The following is a 17,420-nucleotide window of genomic DNA, read 5'->3' on the forward strand; positions in this document are numbered from 1 at the left end:
TGTGTTCCGACCAGTGTGTTCCACCCACATTCCCTGTCACACTGTATTATCGCTATTTGCTAGTCCCCAATCTGTGTGTTCCACCCACATGTAACAAGAAAACGTCTCACACACCCGACCCCAACAAACCAATCTACATCTCTTCTCTTCCTCACATTTCCTCCTTCATACACTATGCCTAGCTCTCACTCTCCAATCCTGTCCTCACAGCCCTCTTCCTCTGTAGCACTGCTATTCGGTAGCCCCCACCACCAACTCTATATATACCCAGGTTTTCGCTGCTCACTCTCACCTCCACACACATTAATCATGCTTCCTTCACAATATTCTACCACTTATATTTTGGCATTTGAACCTCAAGAGTATGCCCTGGCACTTGCCACCACTATATCTCTCTCTTCCTTTACTCAACCATCCCATTTATATTCTGATTCCCATTCCTTGTGAGTATGCCTGGCACTTTGCCGCCATCTCTATCTTGCCGTCTCCCACTCTCTCTCTCTCTCTCTCCTTCCCTCAGGTTGGGTAACCATATATTTCCTTTGTGGCAGTGCACCTGTTTCTGTCTTCATTTCTGATCTCTGTCTTGAGTAAACTTGTACCTCCTCTACAACAAGACACCTGTTTCTGCCTTCCTGTCTCACTATAACCTTTCATCATCCGACAAAAGATCACCTCCTCCAATGCCCCCTCCCCACTCAAAAGAGTTTTTTGTTTTGTTTTGCAAGTACTTCGTGACCCTGTCAGTGCAGGTACCACTTAAAAGTATCCAGTCCACATTGTAAAGTTGTTTGCATTTGGAAGGGCATCCAGCTGTAAAAACTTTGCCAAAACTGACCATCTATGCTTGTGCCATGTAAAAAGCACTCTGTTGAGTAGTTGGTAATAGGAAGGGCATCCAGTTATAAAATATCCTGCCAAGACAGTTACAAAAATTTGGTGCAGGCTTCTGCCTGGCTGGCTCTTGTCAAACTGTCCCATGCCATCATGGAAGGCAGATGTTAAACAATAATAGTGATGATGAATTAATAATATGACAAATTCTGATGGCTTGGATTGTTTTCAGAGCAAAACATCACATTACTGTTCACCTGCATTTAGCATCTCTGACTGTTACTCACTCCTATTCTGTTTGTTGTTTTAGTTTCCCTCATTTCAAACACAAAGGACATACAGAACAACTAAGTACAGATGTTATAGCAAGAGAGTGGAAACGCTAAAAGACAAATGCAAAATAACTAAATAAATAAAACAGAATGACTCCAGCTTGTGTTGAATGATTTGTAGAAAATATGGAACAAATTCAACAGCTTCAAATACTAAAGCATCACTCACAAAAAAAAGTATATGTAGACACATAGCATATTACATATATTGATCATATCTTACTAACTTGAGCTATGAGTATTGCAATAATTACAACTCTAGTGTCATACATATTGTAAAAACAAAAATTTGTATTTAATGAAAATTCATTAATTTCTCTGTTCCTCTATTCATATTTTTATATTTCATGACTGATAAAATGCATTAATTCTCTTTTCCAATTTTTTTCTTATATCTGTGAAGGATCATTATGATTGGGGACTGAGGGCTATCAAATCTGTTTTGGTAGTTGCAGGATCTTTAAAAAGAAATGACCGCACTCGACCAGAAGATCAAGTATGTTTATTTTAGAATTTTCCACACAAGCTTCTCTCAGTGTTTGTATTTAAAAGTGTTCATGTATCATCTTAACAAAATGTTTTGTGCATCACACATTTAATACTAAATGTTTTCTGTATGATGATGTTAGATTGATCTCATTACACATTCTGCTGATAATCAACATTTCTCTTTAGTATGGTTGAAATTATTAGGGTATTCAGAAAGTAATTGCATTTTTTCACCACTATGAAATATGAATCAACTAATCACATCAGAGCCAAGGTTGAATGGATGGGAACTGTCTAGAAATAGTACATCATCTCTTCTTTCCGGCAGAGTGTCATTCATAGTTATTTTGGTAATTAACCTCATGGAGGATAAGAATTTTATGAAACAACATATTCACCATTGCTTACTGTATGAGTTTTGAAAGAAAAGTACTAGTACAGAAGCAATGAAAAATATTTGTGAAATGTATCCAGATGCAGTGAAAGCTCGTGCATGTCAGCTGTGGTTTAAAAGGTTTAAAGATGGTGATTGTGACATATCCAACAAACCTCATTCTGAATGATAACCTTTTGAGTGAGACTATTGTATTGGATCCAGATCAAAGCACTGGAGATTTGGTGCAAAAATTTAATGTCATGTTCAACTATCCACAAACATCTCAAGCAAATTAGGAAAACATGCAAAGAGGGAATTTGGGTTCCACAAGAGCTTATGCCTGAGCACTGATTACAATGTTCCACCATCTGCAGCATCTTCTAACCAGGGATAGCAACTTGTCTTTTCTGCATCACATTGTTACAGGTGATGAAAAATGGGTTTTGCATCACAACAGCAAATGAAAAAGACAGCAGTTATCACATAATAAGAGGTCAGTGCCAACATCAAAATCATAACTTCATCCACAAAAATCCTTGCTCTGTGTCTGGTGGAACATGAAAGGTATTGCCCATTATGAGCTACTGGAACATGGAAGGACCATCAATTCATCTGTCTATTGCCAACAGCCTGATCATGTAAATGGAAAATAGAAATTACATCGAAGGTGGCCAGCTTTGATAAATAGAAATGATGCTATTCTCCAGCATGACAATGCATGGTCACCCTCTTTGAAACAAACCCAAGAAAAAATAAGATCATTAGGATTGGAAGTTCTTCCACATCCTCCATACTCACCTTGCTTAGCACCTATAGATTTCTATCTGTACCAAACACTAGGAAATTTTATAAGAGGCAAAACATTTAGAAAGAGAGAGGAAGTAGAAAGCAATCTTTCAGACATTTTTTCAGAAGAAATAAGTTTCTTTGAATGTGACATAAAGAAGTTACTTTCCCATTGGGCTGCAGTCATTGAAAACAATGGTGATTACATTTTTGATTAAAACACTTCAGATAAACAGTTTACATTCATTTTTATATCCTTTCTGGTGAATTGAAATTATTTTCTAAACACCTTTTCACTACCAAGGACCCCTTTTATTTAAATGAATTTATCCCACAGACATCTTTTAATATGCTTAACCTTATGTGTGCATGTATATATATATATATATATATATATATATATGAACTTACTTAGAAATAGATGCATGGCATTCAGTCAAATAATAACATAAATAATATGTATATATATGCATATATATACATATATATATATATATATAGATATGCATATATGGGTACAGGACGTCACCAGCAGTAACCAACATGAAATATGAAAACAAATGAGTTCAATATGCAAACAATGAGAGAAACAAATGGAAAACAGGATAAATAACACAAAAGATGAGCCTTCATCAGTTGCCGGCTGTCTATCTACTCCTCATTTCAAGCATTAAACGACAATATGAGTCTTTGAAGAGAGTTACTCCCATAAGTACCAAAATAGAATTTTGGATTTATGGAGAGTCAAAGTTGGGAACAAAAACAGGACAGTGGAGACATACAAGGAAACAGAACGAAAGCAAATATGGAGGGTCGTTAGAGCAGAACGAAGGTAAAATAGCGAACGCTGGAGAAATATTTTCTTTGAAAAGAGATAAGATAGAAGAGAGACATAGAATACATCCAGTGCTTGGGACAGTCCTGAAGGAAAAGAAAGACAATCACATGAAGAAAACAAAAATGGACGATGGTCACGTGTGAGGAACAAGAGAGAGAGAGAGAGACAGACAGACAGATAGAAAACGGTGAAGGGGAGAAAAAGATGGGGGGGGGGAAACAGTATAGAGAAGAGTCGCATCAAAAAGATTAAGGAAAACTTACATCACATACACACATACACACACGCACACACACACACACACACACACACACACACACACACACACACACACACATATATATATATATATATATAATATGCATATATGGGTACAGAATGTCAACAAAAGTAACCAACATGAAGTACGAAAACAAATGAGTTCAGTATGCAAACAACAAGAGAAATAAATAGAAAACAGGACAATGACCTTTCATCAGTTGTCAGTTATCTACTACTCATTTCGAGCATTGAACGACAATATGAGTCTTTGAAGACAGTTGTTCCTATAAGTACCAAAATATAATTTTGGATTTATGGAGGGTCAAAGTTGGGAACAGAACAGGACAGTGGAGACATACAAGGAAACCAAACGAAAACAAAAAATAAGATGTGATCTCACAACTTCTGAATATAGCCTTGGTCTTTAATTTTTTACCTTGTATCCTTACTATTATGGATTTACTGACTCTCTGATGAAGCTTTGGAGTTAAATTTTTGTATGATATGACAGCCTTAGCATACTGGATCCCCAAAAGAGAAACAGCTGTAAGAGTGGAGTTGTATTTATTTATTCCTATGATTATAGCAAATAAATCTTACTGATGTTTATCAATTGAATCTCTTCTCAATTTTCTTCCTTTCTGGATAAACTTTTGCTTACCTCCACTTGTACATATTATTCAATTGTACTATTGCCTTGCAACAGTAAGTCTTTGAATATAAATAGGTATCCCTCCAGTAGTATATTGGATATTTATTATCCTTTAGATGGTTGTCTAACTTCTAACTCCTATATACTTAATTATATTGATAAAACGCTTGTTTATTTATTTATTTATTGTATGGCACTAGTTGTCAATGGATACATTGTATCCATTTAATCAACTCCATTTTGCCTAATGGAGTTGATTAAAATTGACTCATCGCTTAAAGACATACCTATACCTCCCAAAAGCTCTTATCTCAAGGAACTCATATTTAGAATTAATGAATTCAATCATAGGCTCCACTGGAAAGTATATCACCATGAAAGGAAACTATCACAGTTGGATCACAGCACTTGTAATACTACAAATATTTCCAATACCAGCAACACAGAAATTAATGAGCTAACCAATCGTATCTTTAAATCTAAAAAAACACCACCAACTAACAAGGACCTGGATACTTTTGAGCAAGAATTATGGAATATTATTAAGAACATTAAATTTAAGAACCACTCCACCAGGCACAACCCATACCAGAGGAAGCTTTAAAACCTGATTTGTGATCTTGATACAAAAAATGGGATTCTAACACCCTATGACAAAACTAAGAACATCTACAACATTGACCCTAATAACTACCATGAACTCATCCAAAGGGAAATTACTAAAATGTATAGGATAGTCCCTAATAATACTATCAAGAAAATAAATTTAGAAGCCAAGAAAATTATGCTTGACTACAGCTTCGATGGTAAGACAGAACCATTCACACCAATCAGACCCCATATTACAATTAAGGACCATAAGGATAACTACCTAAATAAAACACAAGTTAGATTAATATTACCCAATAAATCAGACATAGGTAAACTCAGTAAGGTAATTTTAGATAAATACTTACCAACACTGAAGAACAAAATTAAGCTAGAACTATGGAATAACACCCAAAGTGCATTGGACTGGTCCTCCAATATACAAAATAAGGATAAACATAAATTCCTGCAAATAGACATACCAAATTACTACTCGTCAATTAATCCCACTATTTTGAACAGTACTCTTATTTTCACTAGAAAAATATACTAATTTAAGTATGAGGGAAATTAATGTTATACTTACAGCCCATAAATCTGTTATGAAATTCAATAACAAACTATGGGCAAGAAATGACACCCCTAATCTCTTTGATATTACAATGGACTCACCAAATTTGGCTGAGGTGACAGACTTGGTGGGAATTTACCTTTTGGATAGCATAAATAGAGAATTCCCCGAATTAGAAGGAGGTCTATATAGAGACAATGCACTTTTTATAGTTAGAAATTATTCTAGTAGGCACCTAGAACTATTAAAGAAGCACTTGTATAGATTTTTCAGTAGATTTAGTCTCTCTATTACTATAAAAAATGAAAATTACTCTATTAATTATCTGGATGCAAATTGTAATCTAAATACTAAACTACATGAACCATATATGAAATAGAACTCTAATTTAAGACACATCAATAATTTTAGTAACCATCTTCAATCAATAAAAAGAGCCCTTTTAAGAAATATCAGCAAAAGAATCTCCCATCTATCCTCCAATGAAGCCATCTTTAATAAGCATAAAGAAAAATATAATGTAGCACTCAAAAATGTAGGTTATAAGGATAAAATTAAATTTTCCCTATAATAATGGAAATGTTAAGGATACCTATGATAAGAACATTGACAGTAGTAATAAAGATAAAAATAATTTTAAACTCCTAGAAATACAGATATAATAATGATAAAATAAATACCACAAGAAATTCAAAACAGATACCCGTCGTTAGCTCCACTAATGATAATAATATAGACATAATTATTGATGTGAGAAGGTCAATAATAATTATTGTTCAAATAAAAGCAAAGGATCAACAAATAGTAATCCTAATTATGCAGACCAAGGAAATGATACTGTCTGGCTAATAATACTATATGCTATGAAAATCAAAAATAACTTAGTTAAATCCATATTTAAACTAATTAACAAACACTTTATTAAAGGAAATAATAAATACTGGGAACTTATTAATAGTAAAACAATAAGAATAGGTTGTAACCTGACACATAACCTAGCTACTATCATCTCTTCCATGAATAATAAAAAACTCGATACTTTTTACTCCAATAGAAAAAATAATAATGATAATAATAATAACAATAATAACAGCTCTAATAATAACATCAGAAATAACAATCACAACTATACTTCACCACATGCTACCTCCACCATGCACACTAACCAAACCAGTGTAAACCCCACACAATAGTATAGACTTTGTGATTGTAGAAATAATAATAATTGTGCTTTTAATAACTCTTGCAATAAAAAAGAGATAGTTTACCAATGTATAGTAATTACTCAGTCAAGTAAATTGGTTTATGTGGGGGCTACCCAAAATCCTATGAAACAGAGATTGACTTACCATTTCTATACTTTTAGGAACAGAAATAAGAGCAATTCCACTGGTTTAAATAAATATATATGAGAACTCAAGGATAAGGGAATTAGTTATGACCTTGATTGGAAAATTCTGGCCTCAGCTCCTGCATTGATTTAAGAAATAAGAAATATTATTTATGTATAAGTGAAATTTTCTTTGTATTGAAAACCAACCTTCCTCTATTTAACAGTAGAGAAAAAAAATTTCTGCTTTCATAGAGCTTTCTCTAATTATTATTAGTATTAGTGTTTCCATTAAAAATAACACCTTGTTGGGATGCACTCCCTCTCAGTGTTAATCTTTCTACCTCTTTGCCTGATTAGTTATTTATAGTACATCTAAATCCCTCCCTTTCATTTGTCACCAATCACATATTCCATAATTTTATTTTCTGAATTGTAATCATATCAACCCATAAGCATTATTATCTGTATTATGCCCCTATAATTTTTATAGCAAATTACCACAGATAATAATATTATTTTCTTCCTTTTCTTATCCATTTTCCTAGTCTGAGAACAACCTTTTGTATGTTATTCTATTTCCCCTATATTTGTAATTTAACTTATCTATTTCAAATACCATATATGTTTATTGTACCACTCCTCCCTAGGGTATTACTCCATATATTTCTAAGCATTTGTTTGTGAGTGTATATTCATATGATTATTGATGTTTATTTATATATGTTGGTGTATTCCTGTAACTCTTATGGCAAACTACCCCACATAATATTACATTCCTTCCATCTCTATCCTAACCTGAATACTCTTTGTTTCTCTATAATCACAATCAACTTTTGTTTATTCTATAAGTCCTCCTTAGCATATTGCTCCCTAAATAACAGAGTCCTTATTTGTAAGTGTTTATTCATATATTCATATACATAATGATATTTATATTTATACATATGAGTGTATGCTTGTAGTATATATATATATATATATATATATATATATATATATATATTTATATAACATACAAAAATAAGAGGAATGACCAGCAAAAGTGGACTCCTATATGCTAGAAATAGATGCCGAATCATCTAACCATGAAAAATATGTTCTCAGTAAAAATTTAGCGACACAACAGATTGTAAAAGGGCAAAACAAATGAAAAAATACTAAATAAAAAAACGATTAACCTACATACCATGGTTTCACCTGTTAAAATCTACATAAGTAAATATCTGCAGGATCATCAGCGTAGTCTGTCGATTTATAAAATATAACTTCCAGAACTAGACACAAGACGTTCACCCGATAGAGAGCACGTGTAGAGTTCTACAATTTACATTCAGTGTATCCCTTCAAATGTCTTCAATCTGGCGTGCTAAGTCCGGAAATAACTCTTCCCCAGAGTTATGTATATATATATATATATATATATATATATATATATATATATGGATGTAATGTGTGTGTGTATATATATATATACATATGTATATATGGTAATATAGTGTTTGTGTGAGTATGTAAGTGTATGTATATGTAGTGTATATGTGTGTATATGCATATATATATATATATATATATATATATATATATATATATATATATATATATATATATAAGTCAGTAAATAGTGGGCTTGTGTTAACCGCACGTGGAGAAATGATTGGAAAATGAAAAATAATAATAAGGCAGAATGCTAAACTGAAAGCATATTTTAATATAGATTTCTAACCGACTTTCATTGCATGGCAAATTTTCAAGAAGAGGGAGAATGAAAATGTTTTTTACAAAAAAGTAAAAAATGAAAAAAATAATATATAAAAAAAAAATAATATATAAAAAAATGAATATACCAATACATTATGTCTTTGAACTTTTAAAGTTCAATGGTAATCCATGTAGATAATAGTTGGAAAAATAAGGATGCATGAAAATTGAGAATTGTGTTAGGTTTAAAAAAAAGAGAAAAGGGCTAAAAGTTTGTGTTAAGCAGGAAGTGTGGTGTCAAAACAGGAAGTGTGTGTAAGGGGAGACAAATCTCTTTAGTTGGAGTTATGGACTCTTTTTCAACAGGAAGTTTATGTCTGTTCCTAGAGAAATAAGGTCACTGAGGGGTTTGTGCGTTAAGAAATGGTTGGAATTTCTCTATGAAAAGATTCTGCTTGTTGATTCTTGTGTGGAGATTCTGTCTTTACATTGATAGAAAGGGAATATAAGGAATTTAGGGTTTTTGTTTCTAGCGCAAGAGTCTATGTGGCCACTGAGTGGAATTTGGCGGTATTGAGGGAGAGTTATTTGTTCTTTATGGACTGCTACTCTTCTACGGAACGGGAGGCTTGTCTGTCCAATATAGAAGTGTTGGCAACCTGCGCATGTGAGGACATAAATGAGGTTCCCAGAGGAACAAGAGAAATTGGTTTTGATTTTAAACTTTGTTCCTCATTTGAAGGTAAATTCAGAGCCTTCAAGTAGGTAGGGGCAGGTACCACAATTAAGGCGTGCATATTTTTTAATTGATGGGTGTGGAAGTGGTGTATGTAGTTTGGCATTGGTTAAGAGTTTTTTCAAAGATTTGTGTTGCCTTTTGCATTTAAGGACTTTGTGTGTATTGATGATATTGTTCATTTTCGGGTCTGTGGTGAGTAAGGGGAGGTTTTGTTGGTTTGTGGTGTATGCTTCGATGTTTTTGGGGTTGTGGGTGGAGATGTATGGAAGTATTTTGGGGTTGGGTGTGTTATTGTGTTGGTTGGTTTTTAGTGTGTTTTTGTCAAGTTCCTTGGCATGTTTTATTCCAAAATCTATGAGTGTGGAGGGATATTGGCGTTGTAATAGTGTTTTTTTTTTGAGGTCTTGTAAGCGTATTTCTCAAGTGGTTGGGTCAGAGACAATGGTGCAAATTCTTTTAGCTAAATTGAAGGGGATATTTATCTTGGTGTTTTTTTGGGTGGCATGAGCTGAAAAGGAGGTATTGTTGTGAGTCTGTAGGTTTGTGGTAGATGTTGGTTGTGATTTGGTTATTAGGTGTTTTTATAATTAAGAGATCAAGAAAAGGGAGATGATGTTTGCTGAATTCCATAGTGAATTGAATGCTGGGATGTATGTTGTTAAGTATGGTTTTGAATTCTAGAAGTTTTTCATAGGATTCCTTCCATATGATGAAACAATCATCCAAGTATCTTTTCCAGTTATCCATTAAGTAGATGTGGAAAAGGTGTCCAAATTTCTGGCATGAGATTTGATATAGTGATAATTCAAAAAAACACATTATGAGGTTCGCAAGGACTGGTGCAGCTTTGGTACCCATGGTGATACCACATTTTTGGCGAAAGTATGTGTTTGCAAACAGGAAATAATTGTTGGTCAGAATGAACTTAAGTGATTCTATAATGAAGGTTGTGCTGATGCAATTAGGAAATGTTTCTGGGTGTTTGTGCAGCCAGAATTTAATTGCCTCAATAGCATATTCATGAGAGATATTTGTATAACGGTTGATCACGTCAAAAGAAACCAAGAGTGACTCCTCGTTTGTTGTTTTCGGGAGGTGATTGAGCATGTCAATATCATCTCGAATGAAACTTTTGATGTGACTTAGGAAAGGTTTCAAAAGAATGTCCAGGAAATTGCTTAAGCGGTGTGTTTCGCAGGAGGTGCCTGCTCTAATGGGTCTTAGTTTTAAATCTTCCGGTGCCTTGATGTTGATGTAGATGTCAGAGGAGAGTTTGCAAGCTTCGGTGATGGATTTGTTCTTGCGGATTTTAGGGAGGCCATAGAAGAGGCTGGGCTTGCATTTGAAATTAGTGATGTAATCCTTTTCTTTGTCCGTGAGTCCTTGACCTTGCTGGAGTATAAGGGTGGTGAGGTTTTTGAGAGTTTTATGTTGTTTATAGTTGGTGATAATTTCATAGAAAGAGTTGTCGTTAAGTAAGGAGAGTGCTAGGTGTTTGTAAAAATCTGTGTCCATTAGGACTACAGTACTACCTTTGTCAGCTTCTTTGATAGTAAGGCTTTTGTCCTGTGGTAAGTCTCTTAGGTTTTTCCATTCTATGCTATTAAAGTTTGATTTGACCTTAGTTTTGGGCTGGGTAAAAGGGAAACTCTGGATGTGGTTGCAAAAATCGTCCAGTGCTTTATTCCTTCCTTTGGAAGGTATGAAGTTGCTTTTGTTTTTAATAATTGAATCATCCTCATTGTTGAGGTCTATAGAAGCTTCTGTTAAATGAAGCTTTCAGCAAAATTCTGAAATGTCATCCTTGATCTCAGGCGGGTTGGGTGTTCTTGGGGTGGGTGTGAATTTTAAGCCTCTGGCTAGGATGTTAATTTGGGTTTGTGTAAGGGTTTTATTAGAGAGATTTATTATTTTAGTTTTCTTTTTAGTTTTCTTTTGATGGGTTTGTATTAGCGGTAGTGCCTGTTTTCCTCCCCTCTGTCTAAAAAATGGTTGTTGAAGTAGGGTGGTGTAGTGATTGTTAGAGTTCTGGTAGAAGGGGTAGGGGTATTGTTGGGTGGAGAGGTTGGAAGTGGATGGGTAGTTATAGTGATTGTGTTGGTATGGGATGTGATGGTTTAAGGTTTTGTGAGAAATGCGGTGGGTTTTTGGGTGTTTGTAGGGTGGATTGTATGCAAGGTTGGAGTGGGGTAGGTAGTTATTGTGGTTGTGTTAGTGTGAGTAGCGTGGGTATGAAGATCTGTAGGAAAAGTGGTATGATTGTGGGTGTTTGTTGGGTGGACAGTATGGGGTTCCTTGGGTGGGAGATTTATGCATAGGTGTGGGTAGGATTCCTCGTTTGTTATTGATGTGAGAGTGGGGGGCATTGAGATGGGGGATAATAACAAGTGTATGGGGGAGGAGGAGGTTTGAGTTGGGTCTTGTTTGGATTATTTTGTGGGGGAAAAGGGTTTTTGTAGGGTTGGGGGAGGATGTGTTTTGTGTGGAGGGGGTTTGGGGGTATGTGTGTTTGTGGTGTGGTTTCGGGTGGTGTTTGTGGGTAGCAGTGGTAGTATGTGTTATGGGTCCTTTTATGAAGGGTTTTATATATATATGTATATATATATATATATATATATATATATATATATATATATATATATATATATATATGGATAAAACTTTCAGAACGTTTGTGCAAGTACATATATTTGTTCATATTCATATATATATACATTTAGTGTATGCATATAATAAACCCTACAGTTTTTTAAATGAAAGTCTATAATACCTATTTTCCTTACAAGATTACCAAATATTCATGTTTTTCATATATTGTGATATTTTTCCAAGTATTCATATATTTTATTATATATTTTACTCAGATATTTTATTATTCAAGCACCCAAAAGATCCAACACTCAGACAAATACGGGAGTACATCCTTATAAACGAAACTTCCCCAATACTAAATAGCAAATATTCATTGTAGATATCATACACCCATACCCACAGTTTACATAGGTAGAGTAGAATAGTTAGTGGGCTGTTATGTAGATAGATGTGTGTGTGTGTGTGTGTGTAATAATTATAATGATAAGAATATGGAGAATAGTACATCCTCAAAATTTATTTCCTTTTATTTTATTGTATGTTGTACAGCATGTTTTTATGGTTACAATGACCTACACATGTTTCCGCTGCACAGAGTATGGGCAGTTGCATATGCAGCCAGGTATAATTTTCTGAGCTGCTTCAATCAGAGTCTTTCAACCAGCTTGGCTTAAAGTGGACTGAATTCGGTTAATTGTTTATTGCTTAGGATTCTGAAGGAAGTGAGGGGAGGTTAGTTTGAATCTGAAATTCAATCTGGTTGTAAAATTCTGTGGTTGACTTCAGCTTCACATCAGTTGCTGGCTGTGTGGATTCCATCTAATTAGGTCAAAGTTTATTTTACTGTTTTGGCAGGCTTATTGTAATACAAATAAACTTAATTTGAAGTATAGTTCTTGCAATGTATTTTATTTTAGGGTGGTTGAAGATTTTCATGGCTGTGGTATTCATTCTGCTGGGTAAGGGAAAGAAAAAGAGATATATACTAGGTTAGTTAAAGATAAGGGTATGCAGTTGGAGAGTTCTGGACATGGGTTTTTATTTTTCATTCCATCTGTGGGTGGGATATTGAGTTGCCTAGTTAAATTTCATAAAGGTTTTGGCATGTTTGTGTAAGCCTGTTCTAGTCTACTATTACTTAATTTAAAATGGTAGGGTGTGATTTCAGGGAGATTTGACTACTATTTCCAGCATGTTGAGTTATCGTACAGAAGCTTCTCTCTTGGACTCTGAGACCAACTGACATGCATTCACATCAACTTACATGGAGTAAAATATTGTTAGACACTATGCAACAAGAAGAAAAAAGTCTCTCTCTCAGTGAGCTTAGTAGCTATATCTGGGAGCTTAAGGACAAAAAAATAGAATATAGACTAGAATGGTGCATACTCGTAAAAACAACTTCTTACAGCTCTACCAATAGACGCTGTGATCTCTGTTTAACCAAACACCTGGTAATTCTAATGGCTAAACCACTTCTTCTTAATTGAAAATATGAGAAAACAAGTTTTGTCTACATATAGGCCTCTTTGTCTTTTCCAAGTATCGGTAAACCCACTTGACCCTGTACAAATCCTACGCTAGCTTCTTCATCTAAATAATACCATTTAGCTGGGAACCACTTAAACTACTTACATGCAAACATTCACCTCCCAACCTCACTCGCTTTTTTTTTTCTTTTTTTTTCCACCCTTTTAAAGCCTAGCCAGGCTCATGGGCCCAGTTTCCCGGTTTCTATGGCGTCTGTGTTCCCTCCAACTGAACGGGACACCAGTCCATCGCAGCATTACTCAAGAAACAGGAAGAAAGAGTGAGAGAAAGTTGCGGCGAAAGAGTACAACAGGGGTCGCCACCACCCCCTGCTGGAGCCTTGTGGAGCTTAGGTGTTTTCGCTCAATAAACACTCACAACGCCCAGTCTGGGAATCGAAACTGCGACCCTCCGACCGCGAGTCCGCTGCCCTAACCACTGGGCCAATGCACCTCCACAATAAATAAATGCGCCCTTTTAAAGCCTAGCCAGGCTCATGAGCCTGGTTTCCCGGTTTCTATGGCGTATGTCTTCTCCAGCTGGACGGGACACCAGTCCATCACAGCGTTACTCATTTTTGTCAGCTGAGTGGACTGGAGCAATGTGAAATGAAGTGTTTTGCTCAGGAACACAACGCGCTGCCCGGTCCAGGAATTGAAACCACAATCTTACGATCATGGTGCTGACACCCTAACCACTAAGCCACACACCTCCACAAAATAAACGCGCCCTTTTAAAGCCTGGCCAGGCTCATGGGCCTGGTTTCCTGGTTTCTATGGCGTATGTCTTCTCCAGTTGGACGGGACGCCAGTCCATCACAGCGTTACTCATTTTTGCCAGCTGAGTGGACTGGAGCAACGTGAAATGAAGTGTTTTGCTCAAGAACACAACGCGTCACACAGTCCAGGAATTGAAACCACAATCTTCCGATCATGATGCTGACACCTTAACCACTAAGCCACATGCCTCCGCTCCTCACTCGCTTTACACACTCCATGATAAATTATTTTAGACCTACACAGGGCTTCCTCTATTACTACAAACTTCCTGAGTAATTTGGATAGAGTTAGCCCCCTTTTCACCATGAGTTAGAGTTAATCCCCTTTCTTTATACCGCCGGTGAAGTCTAGCCAGAATAAATACATGGAAAATATGCTCTTACTTAAACTTGGGACTACTGATCAAAATACCCTCCATCCTACATCCACTTTGCAGCAGAATTATCAACTTGGAAATCCACTATAATGTAAAACTCACCATTCTTTGTCTTTATTCTCGTTACCAATGTATCCCTATATCTTTTGCTCTTCTTACCTCTACATATGACTATGCATTCTGATGATGTCTACCACTGCAAATGGTAAACAGAAACAATCATAAATGTTCTATTACTACCACTTTTCTATATTAATTAATTAAATTAATGGCTTACTAGCGCAAACGACCAACTTCTTCCTGTTATTTTTCTTCCATTTTCTTCTTGCATACATATATGTATTTATATGAGAGAGAGAGAGAGAGAGAGAGAGAGAGAGATTCCATTATAGCATGTAATATGCTGTAAAAGAACATTTTCTCTACATATGAAAACTATGAACATGTTTATATTATAAATTAGCAGAGATACCCGGTGTTGCCCGTGTTACATGCAATTGAAAAATGAGACTTTTCTGTTATATTTTCTGTAAGGAACTGGAATACATATGATTCGAATTTCATCAAAATTGCACATGAGGGTTCTTTCCCTTTTTACACACCCTAAAAAAATTCTAATCATGAGACATGTATCCCATACTATTGAACTTTATGCGCATATTCCAAAATTTCAGTCTTCTGGAACCTGTAAAAAAGATTTTGCTCCTGCAAAATGGAGCTCATGGAGCTCTAAAATGTGGGAATGAAGGCCCCTATTGGGGGTGGGGGTGTTAATGTCAACCAGAGAAGTTGAATTGTTGGGAATGTTTTTAACTTGGGTCTTATAATATGCCTGTATATATGTGAGAGTATACTCTCACTTTAATAGTTTCAGTATGAAATTGAAAATATTAAAGTGAAAATATTTGAAATTACAGTAGCGACATGTTATTGTTTCACTTTTGACAGGTAATACTGAAATAGTGGAATAGTTTCAGTGTTAGAGTGAAAGTATCTGACATTACAGTAGAGTGATGTTATTGTTTCACTTTTGACACACAATACTGAAATAGTGAAGGAGATATGATATTGCTGTGGGCTTGAACTATGCAGTAAGTTAAAAATTGTTTTGGCCTAAGACACTACATGGACCCTAAAAGAATTTTGCTCCTGAAAAATGGAGCTCATGGAGCTGAAAAATGTGGGAGTTAAGGCCCCTATTGGTGATGGGTGTATTAATGTCAACCAGAGAAGTTGAATTGTTGGGAATCTTTTTAACTTGTGTGTAATATGTATTGTTTGAATTTCTTTGAAATAGGAAATATATGTATGTTCACTGGGTTTGTAAAAGAGAGCAAAGCTACAGGAAAGCAAAAGATGAATGATCACGATAATCAGTCAGCTACCGTAGCCTAGTCGTTACTACTCCCCAATGTAGGATTCCTCACCATACAGGTGACAGGCACAGCTTTAAGATGCATTATGGATCTATAGCAATTGGAAGGGCATGACCCAATTGAAACAACAATGTGTGACATTTGGAGTAAAGGGAAATGAAAGTGTTGCCTCTGGAGTTTGCAAATGACCACTATACCGATAGGTAACTGTGCAGAAAATACTTACAATCAATAAATGTCTTAGAACAACCAGTCACTCATCTGGGAAGGCCTTGAAATCAATGTTACCAACTGGGGACTATATGTATCGCAGAGATAATAAAAAGACTCAAAGGAGGTCTGCAACGAAATAATTTTACTCAACACTTTGCAAGTGAATCAGTGGAGGCAAAGATGAGTCTCATTTACTTGACAATTTATGCACCACATTGCAGAAATCACAATGTAAGTATATCTGAAAGGATAGTCTTACACTGTTGTACCGTTGAATTACAAATAATGCTCATCTGTTATGTTCGGGTGACCCTATAGCTACCAATGGTACAACTGTATTCGTCTTTGCTTAGGAAAAATGACTAAATTGTGGGTGTGAAGTCCCCATGAAGGGGTCTTTGTAACTTCTAAGAAGAAAAAATTTTTAGAAATATTACTCTATTTGTGTGTAATATGTATGGTTAAAATTTCATCAACATCAAAAATATATGAATTTTCATGGGGGTTATGGCCATTATGCATAGAATATAATTTCCAAATTTCTTAAAGATCCATTCAATACTTTTGACGTAATTTTGGATAAGAAAAGAAATGACTAATGTGTGTGTTTGTGTGCATATATATATGTGTGTGTATGGGTGTATATATGTATAGATATCTGTATGCATTTATATATGTGTACATATTAGATGTACACCTATATATATACATCTACACATATGTATACATATACATGTATGCATTTAGATCTATATCTATATATATATCTATACATATACGTGTACATATACATCTCTCTCTCTCTCTCTCTCTCTCTCTCTCTTTCTCTGTATATATATATATATATATATATATATATATATATATATATATATAAAATATATATATATATATATATATATATATATATATATATATATATATATACACACACGATAAAAGTGAAAGTATCTGTCATTACAGTATCGAAATGTGATTGTTTCAGTTAGTGGAATAGTTTCATTTTTAAAGTGAAAGTATTTGACATGAGTGTTTTTGTTTCACTTTTGACACGTAA

At 34.9% G+C, this 17,420-nt stretch overlaps 1 protein-coding gene across 1 annotated transcript in view; it reads left to right on the top strand.

Moving 5' to 3' along the window:
- The window catches only part of LOC106876453 (dynein beta chain, ciliary), an 855,334-nt gene that overhangs the window by 501,017 nt on the left and 336,897 nt on the right, over positions 1-17,420 (top strand). The window contains exon 31 of the mRNA XM_089350837.1: positions 1,570-1,662. Coding sequence (XP_089206963.1) covers positions 1,570-1,662 — 93 coding nt within the window. The remainder of the gene's footprint in view (positions 1-1,569; positions 1,663-17,420) is intronic.

Source organism: Octopus bimaculoides, chromosome 1 (assembly GCF_046866305.1).
Source record: "Octopus bimaculoides isolate indiv1 chromosome 1, ASM4686630v1, whole genome shotgun sequence".
NCBI lineage: Eukaryota > Metazoa > Mollusca > Cephalopoda > Octopoda > Octopodidae > Octopus > Octopus bimaculoides.